Source organism: Lepisosteus oculatus, chromosome 6, assembly GCF_040954835.1.
Source record: "Lepisosteus oculatus isolate fLepOcu1 chromosome 6, fLepOcu1.hap2, whole genome shotgun sequence".
In the NCBI taxonomy this organism is placed as follows: Eukaryota; Metazoa; Chordata; class Actinopteri; order Semionotiformes; family Lepisosteidae; genus Lepisosteus; species Lepisosteus oculatus.
The window spans coordinates 55,834,439-55,857,575 of NC_090701.1; the positions used below are offsets into that span (position 1 = coordinate 55,834,439).

The window sequence follows — 23,137 nt, forward strand, 5'->3', positions numbered from 1 at the left end:
ACAGTGAGTTGTGTGAGTTAATGAGTTAATTTTCATTTTTGGCTGTAGTGAAGCGTCCATCTGTGATGCATTTCTTTTAGTCCAAGCAGTTTTTTGTTTCAAAACAAATTTTGTTAGTAATATCTTGGCCCCTGCTTTTAATTTGCATTCATATTCCTTTTTTTCTTTAGTGTGCAACACAAAGGCTGTTGAGCTGCTGAAGGATTGTGGGGTGTTTTTGTGCTGTCTTCTTGTAACCCTGACTCCTTTCCTAATGCTTTTGTTATTTGCAGATATCTCTCCTTCCAGGACACAGCTACAAGCTTTGCACCTTCTTATCATGTTGCTGCCTGAGCCTAACAGAGATACTCTTAAGGTAGGAACCTGCTGAACCAGCAATAACTTTATCTTCTGTAAAAAAGCAAGGAGAAAAAACATTGCAGGAAGGTCAAATGAGTGACCTTTGGTTAATGTTCTCCCACTCCAAAATTTCTGCAATGCTTGTTAACATTTTACCTTCTTGTTGAGAAAAGAAATAGTACTGTAGCTACTTGTGAAGTCCCTGTGATTATAACAGCACTGGTTTATGTCTAATTCCTCTGGCAGCAGGATAATATAGTTTAGTGGTGGGGTGGTGGTTTGGTGTATTACTGGAGGTGTGTAGGTTTACAGCTTGGTTGGAAATTTGTTGTTGGGCCCTTGAGCAAGATACTTCACTGATTGCTTCAGTAAATGCTGTACAAATAGGTCACCAGGTCAACATTGCAAATGAGAATTTGTTCTTGAATGTATTGTCAGTTTAAATGAAGCATTGAAAAGGTAAAAAAAAAAAGTGATGCTGCATGAGTAGTGATGCTAAAAGTACTCATTTATGGTGTAATTCCAACAATCATTTTGTGCTGGTTATGTTAAACAAACTACTCATCTTTGTTGTTTTTCTTCAATGTTTGCAGTTGTAAAAATTCCATACTTGGATTTTCCAAAGTATATGTTGTTATTCTTTTGATCTTGAGATGGAATAATAGCTTTAACGGGTTTTATTTTTTAATCGGTTTAGTTCTATGCGTGTATTCTATTTTGTCTTTTTTTAAATACAGCATTACCCCCAGTGACATTACCCCAAGATCAGGCAGAAAATCTAAAAAGGAACAAGCCTACAGTATAGGACACAACATCAAAAGCCAATGCAAAGTATAAAAATAAATTACTTTCATTAGAAACTACACCCGTAACTCTTTTTCCAAATGTTCTTTTTGTACAAATTTGATACTACAAAGCATGTGAATTGTTACCCACATTTCCAACAACAAAAGCCAACTGCAAATCAATGAGGAAAGCTATATGAAGAAAAATTTCGAGCACTCTGCCGAATGTAAAGAGTGCAGAGAAAGACACCATACAACTCGTTTCTTATTGAGTGTTTGCATCAGATGCCTCTAACTAGTATAGCTGAGAGCTGGCACAGAGCCTACGGAGTGGCACAAGATTTGCGTGATACAGTTCCCAGCGTCTTGCTTCGAACTTTGTTCTCTATTGTGTGCGCTCATACTTTTCATAAGAATATTTGTGGTTTAGACTTTCTCATGGAGAAAATTAAAATTGTGATTGTGTGTGTGTAATTGCACAAAAGGCAAATGAATTGGTTACTGCACAGTACAGTACTGGACTGCGCATAGGTGTGATTAATGATGTGTAACAAGGTAAGCAGTACAAAAAACAAAGATAGAAGATAGAAGATAGAAGATCTTACAAAAATCACAAACCACAATATGAATGTTACTTATTATTGTTTCTTGTGTCATTTTTTGTTGAAAAAAGTACAAGTAGGGGTGACATTTTTGGGGTCCAGAATGGATCGAAGTTTTTCACTATAAGAAAAAATGGAAATAGTTTTTTTCGTTTTACATAAAGTATTTTCGCTATAGGAAAGGGTTTGTGGGAACGAATTACATTCATACAAAACGGTTCGCGTGTACTGATACTGGTATATTGAGACATTTGCATGCCGAGGTAGGTGTTATTTTGGGGAATTCACTCACTACAGAGAACTACTACGGCCAAATGCATTTTTGCCATGTGGGTAGATTTTGCATACAAGCTCATAGATATTTCTTTAAATGAGGAGCCAATGGAAGAAATTAATATTAAGCTTCAATAGATAGTTTGAATAAAACCATATTAAAAGCAATAAATAGAAACTGTGTGTTAAATATTACTCGTTAATTGTTGACACAGTATTACATGCAGACTTGCTTCCAACTGCTAAGGCTGATATGAGCGAATGACGTAACCAGCCTGGTCTGATCGTCTTGGGCTTTTCTCGTGTCTCCTCAGGCTCTGCTGGAGTTCCTCAGGAAGGTGGTGGCCAACGAGGAGAAGAACAGGATGAGCTTGTGGAACGTGTCCATGATTGTGGCTCCCAACCTGTTTATGTATAGAGGCAAGACCGCCAAGCCACAGGAAATGCAGGGGGCTGCTGGTGCGGCTCACCTGGTACGGCTCCTCATTAAATACCAGGATCTGCTCTGGATAGTGAGTGCCTCTACACGTACTGTAATATCCAGTGTCTTTTTACCGCAACTGTGATGTTTCTTTTCTCGTCCTTCACTATGTTCAGTGTATTTTTCAAGATGTCAGTCAATTACATCAGTAGACATACTGTATGTCTTTGCTTTATTATGCTTCTACGTTGTAAGATCTGCATTTGTTAAGTATAGGACTTTAGTGTGTTTTTTGTTGGTTTGGGAAGATGGGGAATATTGGGCCTTTGCCGAGACACGGGAATCTGTTTTAGGATTCTGGTAATTCTCAGCTCGATCAATTTTACCTCCTGAAATATTTAGTAGCCTTGCAAAAAGTAAAAACTCTTGGAACGTTGATGAAGACGTCAAATAAATCTGCTGTCTGCTCAGTATGAATCTCAACAGTACTGCAACAGTAAATGCAATGCAGTTAAAATAGGAGCAGTGAAATAGAAAACCCCCACAATGCACACGTCTGGCTGGAACGTGAGATTCTGGCACGTCTGGAGGTGGCGTGGGGGGGCCGAGGAGAGTTCGTCAGGTCTCGTTTGGCTTTTGCAGGTCCCGTGCTTTATGGTCTCGCAGGTGAGGAAAATGAACGAAGCCGCCATGCCGAAGAGGCACCAGGGCTCTGAGAAGAACAAGAAGAAGCTGCTGAGGAGGTGGAACGCAGAGCGAGACAAATCGGAGAGGAGTGAGGTGCGCAGAGAACGTTCCCGAGCCGAGGCAGGGCTCTTACAGGAGCCGGCCCTGGGCCTGGAGATCAAGTGTCTTTAGGTTGTGTTATTTTAGGGTTACGAAAAGGTCTGTGTCATTGTAAATGAATAAAAATTCACTCACAGTTTATAAATCAATCGCGTTATACCCGGCAAAATTGAAACTTTAATAATAATGTTTCTTTATTAGCCCTATACAATTTCTTGCATTAGGAATTCATCTTTTCGCATACCCCAGCTTTTCTCCATGGAGACACAGACACACAGACAGGGAGAGAGAAGCTGGGGGTCAGAGCGCAGGGTCAGCCATTTATACGGCGCCCCTGGAGCAGTTGGGGTTAGGGGCCTTGCTCAGGGGCCCAATGGAGTAGGATTCCTCTGCCAGCTGCGGGATTTGAACCAGCAACCTTCCAGTCACAGGCGCAGATCCTGAGCCACAGAGCCACCGCTCCGCCCTAAATTAAGGTTTCAGAAGGACGTAATTGCTGTACTTTTTCCTGTTGGTTTATTACAGTGTTTGTTATGTCCTAGTGATGATTCTAATATAAAGGAGGGCCTCTTTAGGGGGCCAACAGCTAGAACACTTCCTGTTCTTGAAACCCGAACGGAGAAGGCTATAGGGCTCATCGTTTGCATGAACTATAAATCCTCTTCCACGCGGCATTGCTGTAGGCCTCGCTGGTAAACGCTACTGTAGCTCTCTGGGTTGTGTCAACAGCTCTCTGACATACGTGAGGGAGTGATCCGGGTCCACGCTCCACTGCACGCCAAGGTTTCCATGGCGATCCAGCTCGACAGCGGGACGAAGGCCAAGGATGTCATGGCTCGATTCGAGTGTGATAAAAGGTCTGCGAGAAGCTACCGTTATTACTCATTTTGTCGTAGCATAGGAAACTGAACCATGAATTTGCTGATTTTGCTGGATGTAGTCCCTTTATTGTAGTTTAATGTAGTACAGAATGTGTATAAAGTTGATGATCCTTTATGGTTTTAATTTCTCCTGTGGCGGCCTGCTACAGCATACTTTTTTCTTGAAAAACATCCAACGTTTAGCACCTCAGATTGTATTTTGCAGTATTCAAAGTCCTGTAGCTAACCATTTAAATGTTGTATTTAAAATATTTCAAACTGACACAAATATGAAATTGTTTAACTCTTCCAACGTTGATAGATGTGACAATGCAATGTCTTCTCTGTGCATTTTGCTTTTTACGATGATGCAGAAAGATACACACATTGTGTACATACTGGACTGTATAACGCTTAACCGTGTACTGCAGTGACACTGTTGCTCCAGTAGATACACTCTACTATAGTGGAACCAAGGAATATGCCTTTAACCTCATTTATAATTCTCCATAGTTGAAAATATAAAAATTTGAAAATCAAAATTTAATCTGTAGATTTAATAGATACTTCTGATGTCAGATTCAGAAGAGTTGGCGATGAAGGCAGGCACTGTATTTCCAGCTATTTGCTTTACAGCACTCACTCATTGACCCTCTCTAGTCTGCCTCCTGCTTGGCACACTGAGCTGACCCTGCTTCTGTTTCTGATGCGGTTCACTTACTGTAGCTTATAGTCCCTCCTTCTCCTCCGTGTTGATTCTTCAGACCATCTCATCTCTGCAGCCCTTGTCACTCAGTTCCCCTGTCAGCATGTGCTTTATGTCACTGCTCTCAGCTGCTTCCCTTTCTACCACACTGATCTTGCATACCTGTCTCCTGGCTCGCACTCAGTCCCCTGCTCTCTCTCTCCACTGGTGTCAGCTAAGGCTCCGTTCTGGGTTCCCTAATGCTCTCTGCCCAAATTTTACTGATACATTTTTATATTTAATGATGTTCAAAATGTCCTCTTTTTCCCCTTCTGATACTGAGATCCCTTCCCATATCTGTTTGTCTCCCTGCCATTCCCAAGCGGATGCATGTCCACCATCCTAAACTCTTTAAGTCTACCCTCCCCTTCTTCCCTTCCTCTTCTCTGCTTTCCTGCCCCTGTGCCTCCACCGTCATCTCTCCTCCTCTGACAAGGACCTCGGTGACAGTGTCTATCCATCCCTGTTCTGTTCCCGACACTTTCTTTCACTCATATGCTCCTGCTGCTTCTAAATAAGCAAAATTTGCTTAATCCATCCCTTTCTTACCAAATACACTAAACATTTCTCGTCCAGGCACTGGCACTAAAGCATCTAAACTATCGTTCCTTCCTCTTAGGCGGCCAAAGATAACCGTCCACTTCAACTCTGGACTCTGCGGCTTGCCTTGTCTTTTCTCATGCTTCTCCATTACTCCTGTCCCTCCAATCTCTCCCTATTGATGTATACATCACTATGTCTCACGTCCACCTCACTCAAAACCTCTATTCCTTTCTACCATCAGTCTCTTATCTCCTCCTAGCACCTCTCTTGCCCGTCCTGCTTCTATCTTTCTGACAGACATGCTGCACTCCCTGTCTGTTCTGAGCCCTACAGAAATCAGGACTGCTCAGTCCCTGACTTCCTTTTAGAGACCCCTCTCTTCAGAATGTACTCTCTTTGCTCTCAGCTGCATTCTTCAGCCACATCTCACGTTGCACTGCATTACTATTGGCACCTCTCGAGCTGTTTATGGGATCTGCCTATTGCATGCTGTAATAACTGAATCAAGCTGTTTTCATCACTGCTTTGTATCCGCCCTCTGTACCCTGTCTTAAATTATTTCATTTTGTGTAGTGCAGCACTTGCCTTGCACTTCCAGCTTGTGCTTGCCTTGTTGTCATGTTCTTCATTTATATAAACGTCTTTCGCATGTATTGTACAGTACGTTGCCCTTGATAACGGTGTGTACTGAGAAAATATACTGTATAAATAATAACAGAATACCAAATGGGAGAGCAACCAATGAAGTGTGATGTGGTTGTTGGAAACAATTAGGTTTTCATCTTCAGGACTGCCTGTTTACACAGGCACTGGATTGACTGTCATAAAAATAGAACAGGAACAGGTTGATAGATCAAAGTTAATAAGTTACACTTAATGAGCTACGAGTTAATAAGTTAGACGTTCTCAGCTGCACAGTTGAAATATTAAAAATAATGAACTTCAGTTTTGTCTTGTTCATTCTCATTCTCTGTTTTTTTTTCAGCAATGGAACTCGTAGCTCTAGCAGGTGGCAGAAGCAGTTTCTGTACGAAGTGGGCGGGAATATAGGTAGGTGAGATGTGCGTTCATCTTCCCTTCCTGGATAGAACTCAGCCCGTTCAGCCCACTGCTTTTTGATTTAGTGCTTTGAGTTGCTCTTATTAAAAAAAAGTGACGACTTTAAAAGACACACCTAATATTCAAAACAGTTAGGTGCTGACATCTCCAATGGGACTGGACTTTAAGTTTTGAATTCTAGGCCCAGAATGTTTATTTATCAAACAACAAAAAGAAAAAACGTCTTGAGGGCATTTTTAAGTCAGAAATCACAAATACGACAGCTTGAAACCAAATCGATTCCGATTCCTTTCCCGATGAGCTGGCGTGTCTGGACGTTTTCTAGGCGCTTTCATGTTCTGATATTGGAAGAGCTGTAAGAAGGTGGTAAGTTTATCCACTTAATCCATTTCAGTTGAATTGAAAACCTACAGACACACGCGCCTTTCTGGGCCAGAGTTGGTCCAGCCTGTTTTACAGAACACGATTATAAAGTAAAAGAGAGATTCATTGCAAGAGTCTAAAAGCACTGTAATGTATTTCTCAGGTGAGCGATGTTTGGACCCAGACACTTACCTCCTGGACTTATACCGGGTGAATCCCAGCTGTGATTGGGTTTTTAAACCAAGAACAACCTGAAGGTAACAGGGTGGAAAAAGCAGAAACTGGTGATTCAAACCCCTCCCCTAAAAAAAAACAAACATATTACCTACTGCCCCCTGCTGGAGCATTGGAATATCAGCATGCCACAGTTTCGAGGAATTAAAGCAATGGAACCGATGCCACTTTGAACTTTGAACTGAAGTCTAGCTGTTCATGGTATCCCTGACATGGACAGGTGCTCTGTAGCTCCCTCCAGCATATGAAGAACATGTGGCATCAACTCTTGCGACTGTTTTACTTTGAGCCTCAGAGGACAAAATCAAGGGAGCAAACCACTTGGAAACCTGTGGATGGGAACTGAACCTCGTGGCCCCAGAGGAGGTTTTGTTTCCCCAGATCAGGATTAGCTTTACAAAACTGTGGCCAACAAACTGACGAACAGACCCCTGTCGGTCAAGTGCCAAACCGACCCACACTGCATAACTGTGACCTGCTTGGTTTCCTCCTTGGGAACTGAGGAACAGGCCTGCCGAAGAGCCTTTTTCACTGGCAATGCCGATGAAATGCAATGTAAAAATGTGTACATACTGTATTTATACCACTAATTTATCCCACGTATTTTGGATTCTACCATAAGCTGAAAGTTTTTTTTTAAAGGCATGTGTATGGCAAACCTCCTTTGTGAAGATGATTTTGGATCAGTTAGTCTCCTGGTCAGCAGTTTCTTTCAGTTTTTCCCTCAAAAGGAGCCCAAGTCTTGAAGGTGGTTTCAGAGAAGGCATAGGCTCGTCTTCTTGAAAGGAAAGGGTTTTACAAACCTCATTTCTGATGTTTTTGGCAACCGTTTCAAGTGGCAACATGCATGGGCAACAACATTAGGAGGATTTTGCCGAGCAAGACCATTTAAGACAAAGATGAAGTGAGTCAGAAACCTCATCAGTATCAGAAACAAAGACTCACAGTAATTTTGTTCAAAGAAGAGCATCACATTTTTAAATTTATCAAACAGAAGATTGTATTAAATATTTTCAATGGTCTGAAACATCCCTCAAAACTGGGTTTCCTTTGAGGGCAGAAGGCTGTAGCTGTGAGTGAATGTGCATAACAATTGTTGCTGAGATTTGTGTTTGCTCTCTTATCTGCCTTGTATAATCTCTTACAGCTAATAACAGCTGTCTATAAAAGCACTGATGTATCTTAGCACTGTGTCATATTCGCTTTGTCAGTCTGAAACAGAACATAGTAGCTACATACAGTATACAGTTTGAAATGAAATCTAAGATGCTGTATTTTACAGCATGTGTCTCCTGAAGCTGTTATTGGCAATTTTTTTGCAGTCAAACCCAGCTGATGAGAAAAGGCTTAGATTTTATAAAGTGTGATTGTGAACACTGAGAGGTCATATTTCCCCAGTGTTTCTTGTCCTTGAAAACCCTTAACTATAAACATCTCTTTGAGCTCACATGAAGAAATAGACGGTTTCTGTTTTCTTAACCCCCGGTTTTAACCCAGTACACAGCCCTGCTACACATAAAAATAACTCCGAAACACTAATACCTTTTATTTGTTAGATGTATTCATGCTCACTGTGTTGCTCAATTCATCTCCAAAATAGTACCATTCTGTTTGTTTTTTTTTGCTGCTATTTAGTTTCCAGTGGAAATGGAAAAAGAAATTATACAATTCTAGACCTGAGTCTGTCATTAAGTACTTACGCCTCCCTTACTTATCCATATAAAATGACTGAGTGGAACTTTAAATTAAACCCTTTTCTGAGTTAAAAGTTGTAATGCCTCTTAGTAGATCATGCAATAGTAGCATCAAAGACAAACTTAATAATTAAAATGACTATCGATTTCATTACATTAATGTCAGCTATATCGTTTTAATACTTCAGGTGGGTAGCTGCATCAGCATGTGTAGGCTGCAAAGGAACAAGTACTGGGTTTACTCCCTGCTGGAAAAAAAAAAAGAAAACGCAACATTAAGTCCGTGGGGCCTTCTTCAGGTGTGAGCCTTCTTCAGGCTGCACGGCCGAAACGTTGTTATTTATATTGTTTTAATTATTCAAAGCGAGGTTATTGTCTTAGAAATCCATTTTAAAATATACATTAAAATTTTAGTTTTTACTGTTCACCAGTGTCAGGCCCATCTACTGTAGCTCCAGTATGACTAGAATCATTCTTTGCTATAAAATAAATTGGTTGCTTCACTTTAAATACGTTACATACAATAATGTCAAGATTAAATTACACACCTGACATATCTCTCTTCTTGGTGTTGTTATAGTAAGAAATTCCATGCAAGACTGTTCAGTGAATGAATGACATTGGAGACCTCTGTGTATAATCTCACCATTGTCTATATTTACACAGCAGAACTAAAGATTTGCATATCAGACTGTAAGTGTATTTATCTTAACTTGAAAGTGAGGCACTGGTCCTGACTGATAGATATTGCACATTCCATTACCTGAGTTAAAAGTCTTGTCTTCTTAAATGGCACATTACCCAATGGGCAGTCTACGTCCCACTTTTTCCACTCTTGCCCGATTTCCAGACTCTCCCCAATAAAATAACTTGGAAGGTCAAACAGGAAGATGGTAAACTGGGCCAGGCCTCTCCGTTCTTGTTTTCCCAATCTGGGTTTGTATTGATGTCATTGGATCCAAAAAATAAATTGTTTTTTTTTCTTTCTCCTCTTAACTTTAGAAATGCATGTTTTTTTTTTTTGGTTACATGCCCATCCAACTCAGTTGGATAACATAATCAGTTAGGATTTTTTTTTTCGCACCTCACAGCATCTCTCCCTGCTCTTCCACCCAGGAGAAGACAGACAAATTTCTTCATTATCTTCTGAACTGCCCGTCTTCCATCCCTTCATCATTTGACACGTCACAGGTGCACAGGGTAAAGGTTCAGCACAGTGCGAATCAAATAAACACCAATGGCCTTTAAACGATCAATTGCATTGTCTACAAATCACCTCTTGGGACCTTTTTACACCTTGCTGGAACACTGTTCTAGACTGGACGACTAGCACTTCATATGCTTGTGAACCGTGGGCCTCTGCAGCAGGAGAAAAGGATATAATATAATAATAATAATAATAATAATATTAATAATAATTGCTTACACTTATATAGCGCTTTTTCTGGACACTCCACTCAAAGCACTTTACAGGTAATGGGGATCCCCTCCACCACCACCAGTGTGCAGCCCCACCTGGATGATGCGACGGCAGCCATAGTGCGCCAGAACGCTCCCCACACACCAGCTATCAGTGGGGAGGAGAGCGGAGTGATGTAGCCAATTCACAGAGGGGGATTGTTAGGAGGCCATGATTGATAACAGCCGATGGGGAAATTTGGCCAGGATGCCGGGGTGACACCCCTACTCTTTTCGAAAAAACACCCTGGGATTTTTAATGACCACAGAGAGTCAGGACCTCGGTTTTACGTCTCATCCGAAGGACGGCGCCTGTTTACAGTATAGTGTCCCCGTCACTACACTGGGGCATTAGGACCCACATGAGCCGCAGGGTGAGCGCCCCCTGCTGGCCCCACTAACACCTCTTCCAGCAGCAACCTTAGTTAGTTATATGACTGGTCTCATAGCAGCTGAAGAAATGGTGCCGCATTGAGAGCCTCTTCGCTAACATTGGTGGAACCTGTCCTGTCTTGACTTTGTTTGCAGTGTATGTGATGCTCAGGTCCATGATGCACAGGGGCAAGAGATGGCAGGGAAGGCTAAGGGGACTGCTAGTGCTGTCAAAGTCTTAATTACAAGGTACTTCTGACTTTATTACAGGAGTCCCTTTGAAGGCAAAAACTACTGATGGGAAAGAGAATTTTGGTTTTGTTTTTTAAAAAAGTTTATTTTTTTTCCAGACATTGTAAGGGCACAACAGAACAAACGCATTTCGTTATGTGGAGGTCAGCAGCTTTACAAGTCCTTACCCTTTCTGTGAAAACGAAGCAGAACAGTCAAGTGATTTAAAGCACGCTGACTTTTACTAGTCAAAACATTCCCATGAACAATGGATCACAAAGCCTTTAGAAACATCAAATGTAAAGCTCCAGGGAGGTACACAGTTTACGTTTATTTCATTAGAAAGAAACTCCTTAAAAAAAATTCCCTTACAAAAACACAAGGAGCATCCCGAGTGGAGAATGGAAAGGTTCTGGTTTAACGGCTGTCGCTGGGCCATCAGAGCTGAGGCCCTGGACAGGAGTGTGGGAAGACACCACGCAGATCGAAGGCTGTGCTGAAGTCATAGGCCTCAGTGATGTGTCCTTTGACAAGCCTGAGATTCTTCATGCAGCCGCGAAATGGAGTGTTTATAGTAAGGCAGTTCTGCTTCACATTACCTGTAATACAAGAGCAGAATACAGAGTCCTGTAAGCACTGAGCGTTTATTTTTTAATCTGGTTAACAGTCGCCTGATGTAGAAATTAGGTTTTAGAACCCTTCCATGTAACATCATTTTAAAAGGCTCTCTGTGTTGTACAAGATCTACGCTCAAATGTATAGGACAAACTTATTATTCTAAAGTGTCTTAAGTTAAAGTACTAATGGCACTACAGACACCTTTTAAACTGTAACTAAAACACAATTCTGCCAGTGGGAACATGTACAGCTCAGGCACAACTAGAAGTAAAAAAAAAAAAAAAAAAAAAAACATACGCACCAGGAAAACCTCCAACATATACAGGGTCATTGGTGTCTGCAGAGGTAGACTGAGAATGTGGGTTGTCGGTCTGGACTGTGACCCCATCCACTGTCAAAATGAGTCCGTGCTTGGTCTTGTTAGCCAGGAGATGATGCCACTTCCCATCACAGAGGGTGCTGGAGCCTCTCGGTTTGTAGGTGGCAGATATTCGTCCTGCGCCGTTATTTACGTGGAAAAGAACCTGCAGAAACGCAACCTCTTTTAGAATCCTCCTTTCTCCAAGGGTGAAATGAAATAATATAGTTGAACTGCTCTCAATAGCGTATACTATATATGTAATAAATCAGGGATTTTTTGGGACCATATAATTATTATTTTTTAAAGTGTCCACAATGGGTTGGCTCACAGGACCCAGGCAGCAAACACTACCAGGCACTCTAGAGCTGCCAGGGCACTCTAACCTGCGAGTGTTTTGGAGGTGGGAGGAACCTGGGACATTTACTGATACCCCACACAAACCCATTCACTTGGAATCATATCATCTATATTTCTTAGCAGCGATGGCAACTCCCTTCTTTTCCCTCTGGAATTGTGTAAGACGTTCTACTGCCATCTGCCTTCAAAAAAACGGAATAGCAGCACAATAATACCCACAAAGAAGCCTTACTGACACCCTAATCTTCAGTGATTGAAACCGATACCCTACACTCATAAGGAACTTGGTGTCATTTGCCAGCTTGTTGAAAAAAGCCCATTGTTTGACAAACCATGCAACTGCAGATTACAGGAATACTTTCCATATATGCATACCGCTATTCTGGTTAATATAGACTTCTCCAGTTTCATATACTCCTTTTTTTTTGCATAGCAATTATATCATTTTCTTTAGTACAGAATTTGAAGAGTTGACCTCACTGCACTTCTTTGGACTATCTAACCAGGTTTTCCGAGCTCCACATTTCCGCTCGATTTCCGAGAAATATCAATAGAAAACCGAGCTTGAGAAAGGAAAACAAAACGATTGTGACTCTTCCCTCGAAACACTGTTGGCAAAGCCAGCGGGAGATCATGACGAGAGAGCCGAGGCTGAGCTGCCCCTCCTGGCCCAGAGACTGACCTCGCCCTTGACCAGCTCCAGCCCGATCGCGTCCACCTTTGCACTGCTGATCCCCAGCAGGACCCCGTCCTGCACTGGGGTCCGGAACTCGAGGGCCACGGCCAAATCCGAGCGTACCTTGTATCCTTCTTTCACTGTAGAGGCAGAGGAAATTGTCAGGCCACGGCCTCCTGTTTTATCTGGTAGCGAACAGCCTTTCTTTTCTGAGCCTGGCTATGCCCATGATTTCATGTTGTTACATGACCTTTACACTTAATCGTGCTTCAAGAGGCTAGGTTTCTAAACAACTACAAAACATGAAATCATTTTATTGAACTATTATTTTAGGTTTTACAATGCATCTCATGTGTCCTCTAGCACTCTTATTGTCACAATGATATATGTCCATTAGATAAACAAATATTTCTTCTACTTTCCATTTCGTCTTGAAATAATTGCATTTAAAATACGGCTCTTGTCATCTGATGGGAATGCTTGAAAACATTCCAAGCTTTTAATGTTTCCTGTCACCCAAGAGTTTGTACATACAGTAGGTTTACCAATCATTTCAGGAGTAAAATAAAATGAACCAGGAGGCAAAGTCTATAAAATGTCTTTAGAAAAAGAATGCATTCACTAGGGAGATATAATACTCACAGCACTCATGTTTAGAAACCACAAAGTTGAAGACTAATGAAAGAGAAACTTTTAACCAGCAGATATTTTTAATGATACACACAGTGCGGATGAACCACTATCACGCTTTTGGGGAATTTAGTGAAACTGAGTGTTCTGATCCATTTCACGTTTAACTGTTGCCTGAATAATTTGTTATCCTGAAAATTGTGTTGTGCAAGTAACTCCTTTAGTCCACCCACTCAATGTTTCTGGTTTTTGTTCGGGGCTCTGTGTGTAACAAAAAGCACAAGAGAATGGGCCGTTAGCAAAAGAGAAACACAAAGAGAATCTTGCTGGTGATGACCCCAATACCTTACCTAACGCTGCAAATCCAGTTCCTTCAAAGTATGTGCCCTCTTGGGCTCCAGTGTAGCAGGAGCCAAGAGCATGAACCGAGGCAGGGCTCTTCGTGTCCAAGAGATTATTGTTCAACATCACCTTGCGTATACAGGCTGGAACACTGTGTGTCACCTGAGAGTGTGAATGAAAGAAGGTACATATCAACGAGTTCCTGCCTCTTTCCCCAGCAACACATCGGTTTGACAACTCAAGCTGTCTTAATACGTACTGTAGTTCTTTATAACCTCAATCCCCGGTCTCTTTGAAATTTCTTAAATAACTGATGACAGAACAATTACTTCCTTGTGTGAATAAAATGTTACCCAACCTGCGGGTAACCTTTCAGACTTTTAAATTAAAAGGTAAAACTAGAAAGAAATAGAACAGCCTGCATCTCAGCTTCCCGTGTCCATTTGCCTTCCACTGCTAAAGTCAAGGTCTTTTTCATCTTTGTAAAGTGTTGTGAATTAAAGTTAGTTGAGCAGTTTTTATATTTGCGTTCATGCCTATTTGTTCGTGTAACAGACTGCACTGTAGGTACAGTACATCACAATTCTAATGAAGGTAAATGTGCACAGACGATTTATACCAGAGGGTATTTAAATAGTGACAGTGTACTTACATTTCCAATCTTCTTGGCAATGTAGCCTACTGGAAGGCCACCCAGGTACAGCTTTCCTTCCACATCAAGATAATTCCCAGTTCCCACAGCCTCCACTGACAGAGACTCCTTCCCATCTATACTGATTCTCACACTCTTCTTAGCAAATTCAGTCTTAATCTGCAAAAAAAAAAGGAACTTGTCTTCAGCATTAGGAGCTAAAGGGAACTCTTCTAGCAACAGTTCACAAAAAAAGAGGACTTCAAAATGCAAGACAATGGAGAACTTGCTTGTCTCTGTGTATGTATACATCTACCACTATATTGTAACTGTTAAGTAAATAGTGACGGTAGTCGGCAAAAAGCGCAGACGTGGATGTGGCATGGATAGGGAGAGCACTGGTTTATTTGCACAGTGCATTCGATTTCAGCTGCTGAAATTTGAACCAGCTGGACCAGATCCCCTCATCAACGGGCTCACAACCACCAAATGAGCTAGACGGACCAAATGGCTTCCTCTCACACGTTAACCATTCTCGATGGTTCGCCTGTTCCATCGTGCTGCTCCGAAGGCACGTTGTCACCATGCAGACGCGAGGGTGTGAACCTGCCCGGCTGCCCCCCTGTGTACTCACCGTGTGCCACTGGCCATCACGGACGTCATGGGGGTGCGTTGCCACGGCTACAGTCTTGCCAGGGTCACAGGTGAAGAACAGGCGCCCGTCCACCAACTGCAAGGCTGTGTAATCAACCTGGTTGGAGTTGGCCATGTAATACACCAGGCCACTCGAGGCCACTGTGCGCAGGGAAAGCTGGATGGTAAACCTAAACGAGAAGCATGTTTTCACCCTTCAAATTTTCTGTTTGGTTTAGAAATAACATACAGAATAATATACAATAAGAATTCTCATCCTGTATCAAGTCCTAATGATCTGAGGTCTGAACTTGAAATGCTGCCCGTATGAAAAATAAAGCTTTGCCAGCATTTTGCAATTCATTTTCCATCATTTCAGAAGCAGGCGCTGCAAGCGGAGTGTAAAATTAACTCATGCTTCAATACTTCATCAGAGGAGAAGGTAGTGTCTTCATGATTCTATAAATGAAGGAAAAGCTGCAGATGTTTACTAAGCTTTATAATCTTCTAAAGGAAATAAGAAACTGCATAAAAATCTTAATTTGATCCTCAGCTGTAATCAAGTTTTGCCATGAAGTGATGCCTCTTCTGAATCAGCATAGAAGAGACTGAATGAAATACTCACCTTTTCCTTACTTCATTGCGACTGATGGGCAAGATCATGTGGCTGTTTTTGGAAAGACCAAACTGGTGGGCCTCAGGGACGATCTCTGGCAGTCCTTCCTCTGTACACTGAGGTCAGCCAACAGCAACAACAAAAGCAAGAGAAAACTGAGGAACTGAGAACAGGCTTCATTATCAGATCAACAAGTCCTGATTTCAAGGACTATCCCTCTACACCAGTAATTTTTAAAGAATTTAAAACATTTCCAAAACCCCAACTGTGCCATAAATACTCAGCATACCATATCTGCAGCTTAGCCCCACTTGAACTGAGGTTGATTTCATCTCTTAACTTGAACATGAAGGTGTGAAACTATTTTTCAACCACTGTATCTTCTCCTAAGATCTCAGACCACGGTTTGTTTTCTTAAGATCATACAACAGCACGCAGCTGTACAGAACAGTACAGAACTGTTGGGGAACAGCAGAAGCGACCCCTCTGCGAGCTGGACGGTACCTCAGCTGGGCCCGGGCTCTGGGAGGTCTGCGCCGCGGTGGTGACGGTGACCGGCCCGGCTGCTGTGGGCGAGGCCACAGGCTCGCCCCCCAGATCCTCCTCCTCGTGGGCGACCACAGGCTGAGGCCTCTCCTCCAGCAGGCAGCTGTCCATGTCCACGTTCTGATACCTCGCCGCGCGGGACAGGTCCAGGAGCCTGGACCACAACAGACGCCACAAACAGACACACGGCTTGTTTAACTCTGCCCTGCCTCCGAACCCAAGAGGATCCCCATCACCGCGTTCTCGCAGGCTCAAAGCGATGCCGTGATTGACCTAGCGCAGCTCAGCTCAACACTCCCATTAAAATCAAAGGAACGGCAGTGGGAATGCCGCAAACAGATCGAGCCGCGGTATTGAATAATAAACACCCTCCAGCTACGAACTCACTCCATATTGAAGGCCAAGTTCTGGATGCAGCCGTAGAAAGATCTGGTGGTCGTGAGAAAGCCCGCCCCCTCTCCTGGAGGGATCCCCCCGACGTAGAACTTGGAGAGAGTGAGGGAGCTGCGATCTGCCGCTGGTCCCAGCCTCATCTCCTCCTTGCTGTCGTCGTCCACCTGCACTGTCACCGCCCTGCCGGACAAGCACGTGCACAGGTAAGGGGAGAGAATGCGCTTCGGCGGTCTTGGACAGGTGTTTTATGAGAATTATTATTATTATAATGTAAAATCCTGGGTTCGGTAAAATGTTTCAGGCATTCACGTGAAGGACAACAGAGCTTTCGCTGGCCGATTATCAAACTTTATTGATAAAACAAAATAAAAAAAACTAGCCGACCAAGCCAGAAGAAGACAAAGAATCAAAATAACGGACACAGCGCGAGCCTGCATTCTCTCCTCAACCGTCCACACCACACTGGGTCAGAGATTAAATAAAACTTCACTCGCACCAAACAAATGACCACACACTGAACACGTTAGCCCAAATATGTCTCACAATAATACTTCAACGGTGATCGACGTCCAAATGGTTTTTACATTGAATTCCCTATTTTAACTTGTTGATAGAATGAGACACAAGCAGCCAAACAGGTTGAAAAAAATTAAAGTTCCTATACAAGATGAAAAGTGTTTTCCTTTTTTTCCCCTCCCTCTGAGTGACAATCAGAGTCTTCCAAAATGTGATTTTTAATTCTCAGAATTTGGGAGATAATCATGTATTGTTGATTCTTGTGTCAAGAACCTTAATGTGGAAGATGCTAAATTAAACTTCTCTGAAATGACTGAAAGAAACTTCTAATACTGTATGTCAAAATCAAATCGAATTGTTACAAATTAACTGTAACGAGACACATCTTGGAAGAGTTACCTGATATTTACAAGTTCATTATTTCATTTTTGTATTAATCATGTAAATTTAGCACATTGGCAATTACATTAAGAATATGGTCTTTAGTGTTTTACTTTGCATATCCCCTGTGAAACTTTCTTTTTGACCTTAGCCATTCATATTTGTGTTACCTAATTCATAGTTATTTTACTACAAAATGTCTCAGTATCATACTTCATGTCTATGTCATGCATGACGATCACACGTGTAAGAGGATTTCAAGGATATCACAAGAAAAATGGTCTTCGGTTTTGCTTCTACCTCTTGGAGCGAGACAGAATAAGGGAATGCTCTTCCCCATCGCTGAAGGTCCCCATCTTTGGCTTGACCACGGCCTTTTTAATATGAGCCCCATCTGCTGCGTTCATGTGCACTTCCAGACGGCCGTTCATCAACATGACTGCTAGGAAGCCCTGAAAGAAACATGTGGGATGAATTCATGCTGTTCGGCACGGTCTCACCTCACACTGTATTACTGCGCCATTGATAGGCTGCACAAAGCAGAAAATAAGCCATGTGTGCTCATTTTGAGACCATGCTGCTACGAATATCTGCACCTCCGCCAACAGCAATTGTCCCTTTCAGCCAAAGCTTGATCTTAATTGTAACCTTTGTCACAGTTTTATGTTTAAGTTTTATGTTGCACTACCTGAACACACACTCATTTAGTGATACTTGTTTTACATCCATTCAGAAATGTAATATGCTAACTGATGCCAGAACAGTTACGTGGAAAAAAGATCTTTTCCCACCTGGACGGTCTGTCTTCGCCTCCGCTTTCCTCCTTTGCCGAATCCTGTCAGGATCAGGCCGGTGTCGTTTTTGGTGGAGAATGTGGCCATGATTTCAGACTGAGGAGTTAGAGTCACAGGCAGTAGCTCAAGGAAGCCCTCCTTCAAGACAGTCACGCTGCGAATGGGCTGAGCAGGAGAGAAGAATGGACAGTTTTGCATGGAGGTTCAGACGGTATTACTGAGGAACACTGAAAAGAAATAAAAGATAAAAAATCCACACACAAAAAATTGGTCCAGCCCCTGGAGGAGCAGACTAAATGCTTTTCACTTTATAAAATTAAGTTCTTTAGCTCCTTATTTTCTTACTGGAGAAACAGGTGCTTATGAGTCAAGAAAAAGATCATCACACACTTTAATCAATCATATTTTAATCAATAGTATGTTTCAGTGATCAGAAGCACATCTCAGAAAGAATCAAGGCCTTCATGTGGTAGTGAAAAGGGATAAAACATGAAATACGGTATTAACAAATCTCTCAACGGGTACACCAAAAGCAAAAGGCAGTTATTTGCATGACTTAAGAGTTGAAAAATGTTGACCAGATGTCATGCAAGAACGGTAATAAAATATTTCTGCCTTAAATCTTTTTTTTTTCAGATATTAAGGAATACCAGTCTAGTCTTTTTGTTCTCTTGGTGCAGCACGTCCTAATGCTTTAGACTTTAGGGCATCTATCAAAGATCAGGAATCTGTGGTAACATCTTTGATTCAATCAGTGCAGTCAGAGGTCATGTGAAAGATGCCTTTTTATCTTCATAACTGTGCTTACATGCTTACCAGCTTAAATTATGTTTGATCTCTTCCAGGTTTGATTCTTTGAATGCAGTAAACATTCTTAAACATCCTTAACAAGCTGCAGGATGGCGAGGACTCAGGGGCTGGGATTTTAACTATAATAGCATGTTAACTCCCTGTAGACTTACATGTTGTTTGGACTTCATGGACTCTCTGGCCTTTCCTTTATTTCCCTAAATAAAGCTCTGAATCCTGTGGACCAATATGTTCAAGGCATATCTTAAAACTCAGTTCCTGAAACTAGTTCTCTTTAAGTTTCTGTATTAATAAGTATATACATGTATCTATTGTTTTGCCTAGTTTTATTGTAAAATGCTTAAAGATGATGTGTCAATAAAGTGGTACGGAGAACTAAAATTCTTATTATGTAATGTTTTGGATCTAAAGGAAAATCAGAAGAAACAGTTTGCAGTTTGATCATTTTTGGACTGTGGGGTCTGAAAGGTATATTTGCATATCTAAGTCATTCAGAATTTTACTTCAAAAAGAAAAGAGCATATTATTAAAATCTGTAAACAATCTAGAACAGTGCGATGTACGTAGTGACTAGGTACTAGGTAATACAGCTTTATGTTATGATAATGTATTGGTAGACCTTTCATTGTGAATCACATGTTTTTAAGACAGCTGAAGATCCAGTGTAAAGCAGTGTATGCACACAAGGTCTGACTGTGGAGCATGCATTTTGCTAGATGAAAACAATAGTAAGTAGCTTGTAAAAGTAATCCAGTTCTTCAGGAAAATTACAGATTTTATAAGCATTCTCATGCAGAAACAGCAGTACTTTTAATACTCCCCTCTGAATAAAAATGTTTACCGATGCATTCTCTTGCCAGTTCCAATAAATGGTTTTATTTTCTGCGTGTTTTTGGAAACATGTATTTATTTTTGTGCGACTGAATTGAAACCAAAAGACAAACACTGGCTTATATTGTATTCTATCACATAAACGTTTCTCACGGGATAAAGGATAAAAGCAAAGGTTTGTTCTATGCTGAAAGGTCAAGAAAAACATTTCAGCTGTGGAGCTTCTTCAGGAGTGAGGAAAAAGGAAAGCAGCACATAAATAAGGCACAGGAGAACACAAGACAGTAGTTACAGTAAGCAGGGAGCAAATGGGCACAAAGCAGATGAGAATAAGTGTCCAGTCCAAACTTGGGGAGAACTGGTGGAGAGGTGTGAAAAGTCAAAATCTGGAAATGAACAGAGGATTTAGACGGAGCTCCAAGTTTAAGGGTAATCTGAGTGGCCGATCTTCATACTACTTCATTACAAAGTTCTTATATTGCTTTCACCAGCTCTACATGGTTCTTACCTCTAACACGCAGCCTTTTCTGACCCCATAGGCATCTCTGAGCAGGTCAAAGTTAGACCGGGAAATCTCCACATTTTTGATGCACCCAACATAACTCCTGGTTATAATCTGCTTCCTAGAAGATTGAATTAACAATTTAATTCTCTTAGAAGAATACTGAATGACGACATAACATTCAATCTGTACTTTGCAGTGTACGGGTTAGATCTCCAAGCAAGTGGATCAGGGGTTCATATCCGAGATGGAGCAGAGCTATCATGCCCTTGAGCAATCTGCTTTACTCGCACTGCTGTCCTTTATATAAGGGTACTCTCCAAGTGGTCACTGAGTGTTCTCAATTAGCCAATCTAGTTAACAAAAACAATAAAATATACTCCCTAAATACTTTCCTTCTAGGCATGAAATATGTTTTTTCCCCATGTTAAATTGGCTGAACCATTTACCCCTACAGAAAAAAATTATTAAACATATTTCTGCAGAGGTAAGACTGCAAGGTGAGGTCACTTGTATCTAGAACGCTGTAGGTACCTGATGGCTCGGGAGCGAGGCAGCCCCCCGATGTAAATGGGGTCCCTCTCCGAGCGATTGAGATCGGAGGCGTTGCCTGGGGACATTCCCTCCATAGTCTCTCTGTCAGACGGCACATAGGCATCCATCACAGCTAAGTAACCTAAACAGGAACACGTCACTGTGAGCATCTTTATTCACTATATCAACTTATCACCTCCTTCGAGGCTTGAAATGTCTTCAAGAGGAGAAATAAAAACAGTCCTTTTTGTGTGTCATACCATTTGAGATTTAATTTTTGACATTTGGATGATTTTCTTAATGACGACAATAAATGGACTTTATTAATCTTAATAATTGCACCCGAAACACGGACTTTAGTGGATGTATATTATGAGAACAGATTGTTGTGTGACTGCTGTAAGAAAAACAATTTTATAAAAATCCTGTTGATGGGTCATATGAAGTTAATCAAAGTCACATAATCTGGAAGCAATTTACCTTTATTACCTTAAACTGTGGTACTGTTGTTACTCAAGCAAACACATGGATGCAATTAATAAAAAGATTGACCCACAAAGCTTTATATGAGCTGTTTTTTTTCCTGATACCAACAAAGTAAATGCAGAAACCAATTACAGATGCAAAACAAAATTTATTGTAATCACTTCAGTGGTTTTAAATGTAGTCCTGTTTAAAATCAATAATTTAAATATACAGATATACTGATACTTTTCTAGGTGAGCAATAAAAGGACCAGATTTATCCAGTATTATGAACCAATAATTTAGATTAACTAGACAACTCATATTGACTGCAGACTCACATTATATTTGCTATAATGAAAAAAAAGCTAGTGTAAATCTTATCCCATACTTCCATTTAACTATACTAATCAAAGGTACAGTAGTTGGGTAATATCCTCACTTTACAGTTGAACTTTTCTGACTTGAAAAACATCCTCAGAATTTGTTTTAGATAAAGAAAATGTTTAGGATCTTACCTATTTTTTTATTTCTCTGGAAGGCAATTTTATACCAGTTCCCAGTATTATATGTCTTTGTTGTGATGAGTGTGAGAGGACCTGACCCAAGCTCAAAGGTCAGGCGAACTTTGCCTTCTACCAATTCTATAGACACAAAATCGCTCTGGAAAACAAGAGGTACGACTGAAGGTTAGGGAGAACATAAGTATGGTTTTGCCATGTTGTGCTTTGATTTTCTGTTCAAGGTTCCACAGTTATCTTAAAGGAAAATATCTTTGAAAGTGATCGTAAATTCATTTTGAAAAACTGTATTTAAAGTTGGCCGACTGATTACAGCCCAGATGTGATTACTATGAAAAACAACTGATGTTTTGATAAGAAATAGCAGGTAAAGTAATAATAAATACATGCATATACTGTATTTTAAAGAAAAGGGTAATATCTTTCTTAAATCTTAGTGCTGTAGCATTCTGTGTGGATGAACTAAAAACCTCAGAGATCGGAGTAACCCTGTGAAATGATGTGCATACCGTTCCATTGGAAGCAATGTAGAGCAGCAATCCATTTGGGGAGAAGGTTCTGAAGAGCATTACAACTTGCGTGACTGTTGAACGAAGTGACTTCTCAATAACAGAGTAACCACTGCCGTCAAAATAAAAGGACGTGTCTTCTTCCTGGGGACTGTGTGATACAACACAATTCATTTAAGTATTTGAATAAGACTACTGTGTTACACAAAACAAAACTATAAGACAAAAAACCAAAAAGGTGAGGTCTGTAATTTATCATCTGTATTTAATCATATCTCTTCCTAAAGAGGTGATTTAAGGCTAACGCAACAGTCAAATTCACTCATATTTATTCAGGCCAGTAATGAACAATCAATGAACGGTATGCAAAAGGATGTATTTGGTCAATATCCAAAATCACTATACTTTAGAACACACACACATAGTGATCTGTTTCTTTTGACACTCAGAATAAGCACCATCTTTTTATGAATGCCTAATTACAGCACCCAGATATATATAGAACATGTTGTATCATCAAGTTCTATCTCAGTACCTCATGAAGCAGCCTTTACATTTGCCTTCCCGTTCAGCGTAATTCCACAGTCCAATATTTTTGCCGTTCAGGGTAGCTTCTCCCATGCAGCCTTTGAAGTGGGTCATTTTCACAGCTGAAGATTTCTGTCAATGACATTGCACAGTGATTGGACTGCAGAATTCAGAAAAAG

General features: G+C 41.1%; 2 protein-coding genes across 5 annotated transcripts in view; one reads left to right on the forward strand and one right to left on the reverse strand.

Annotated features, from left to right (window-relative positions):
- arhgap28 (Rho GTPase activating protein 28) overlaps window positions 1-8,457 on the forward strand; it is a 52,318-nt gene extending 43,861 nt beyond the window's left edge. For all 3 annotated transcript variants that reach the window (XM_069191603.1, XM_069191604.1, XM_069191605.1), the window contains exons 10-15: window positions 273-355; window positions 2,314-2,511; window positions 3,063-3,200; window positions 3,936-4,063; window positions 6,340-6,404; window positions 6,940-8,457. In XM_069191603.1, the coding sequence (XP_069047704.1) occupies window positions 273-355; window positions 2,314-2,511; window positions 3,063-3,200; window positions 3,936-4,063; window positions 6,340-6,404; window positions 6,940-7,031 (704 nt within the window). In that variant the 3' untranslated portion in view covers window positions 7,032-8,457. The remainder of the gene's footprint in view (window positions 1-272; window positions 356-2,313; window positions 2,512-3,062; window positions 3,201-3,935; window positions 4,064-6,339; window positions 6,405-6,939) is intronic.
- A 2,430-nt stretch (window positions 8,458-10,887) lies between these two features.
- lama1 (laminin, alpha 1) overlaps window positions 10,888-23,137 on the reverse strand; it is a 76,532-nt gene continuing 64,282 nt past the window's right edge. For both annotated transcript variants that reach the window (XM_069191606.1, XM_069191607.1), the window contains exons 48-63: window positions 22,966-23,090; window positions 22,431-22,581; window positions 21,919-22,063; window positions 20,937-21,078; window positions 20,409-20,523; window positions 18,257-18,424; window positions 17,766-17,917; window positions 16,563-16,748; window positions 16,134-16,329; window positions 15,639-15,745; window positions 15,015-15,204; window positions 14,402-14,560; window positions 13,758-13,911; window positions 12,784-12,917; window positions 11,685-11,907; window positions 10,888-11,364 (exon numbers count right to left, since the gene is read on the reverse strand). In XM_069191606.1, coding sequence (XP_069047707.1) covers window positions 11,204-11,364; window positions 11,685-11,907; window positions 12,784-12,917; window positions 13,758-13,911; window positions 14,402-14,560; window positions 15,015-15,204; window positions 15,639-15,745; window positions 16,134-16,329; window positions 16,563-16,748; window positions 17,766-17,917; window positions 18,257-18,424; window positions 20,409-20,523; window positions 20,937-21,078; window positions 21,919-22,063; window positions 22,431-22,581; window positions 22,966-23,090 — 2,508 coding nt within the window. In that variant the 3' untranslated portion in view covers window positions 10,888-11,203. The remainder of the gene's footprint in view (window positions 11,365-11,684; window positions 11,908-12,783; window positions 12,918-13,757; window positions 13,912-14,401; window positions 14,561-15,014; window positions 15,205-15,638; window positions 15,746-16,133; window positions 16,330-16,562; window positions 16,749-17,765; window positions 17,918-18,256; window positions 18,425-20,408; window positions 20,524-20,936; window positions 21,079-21,918; window positions 22,064-22,430; window positions 22,582-22,965; window positions 23,091-23,137) is intronic.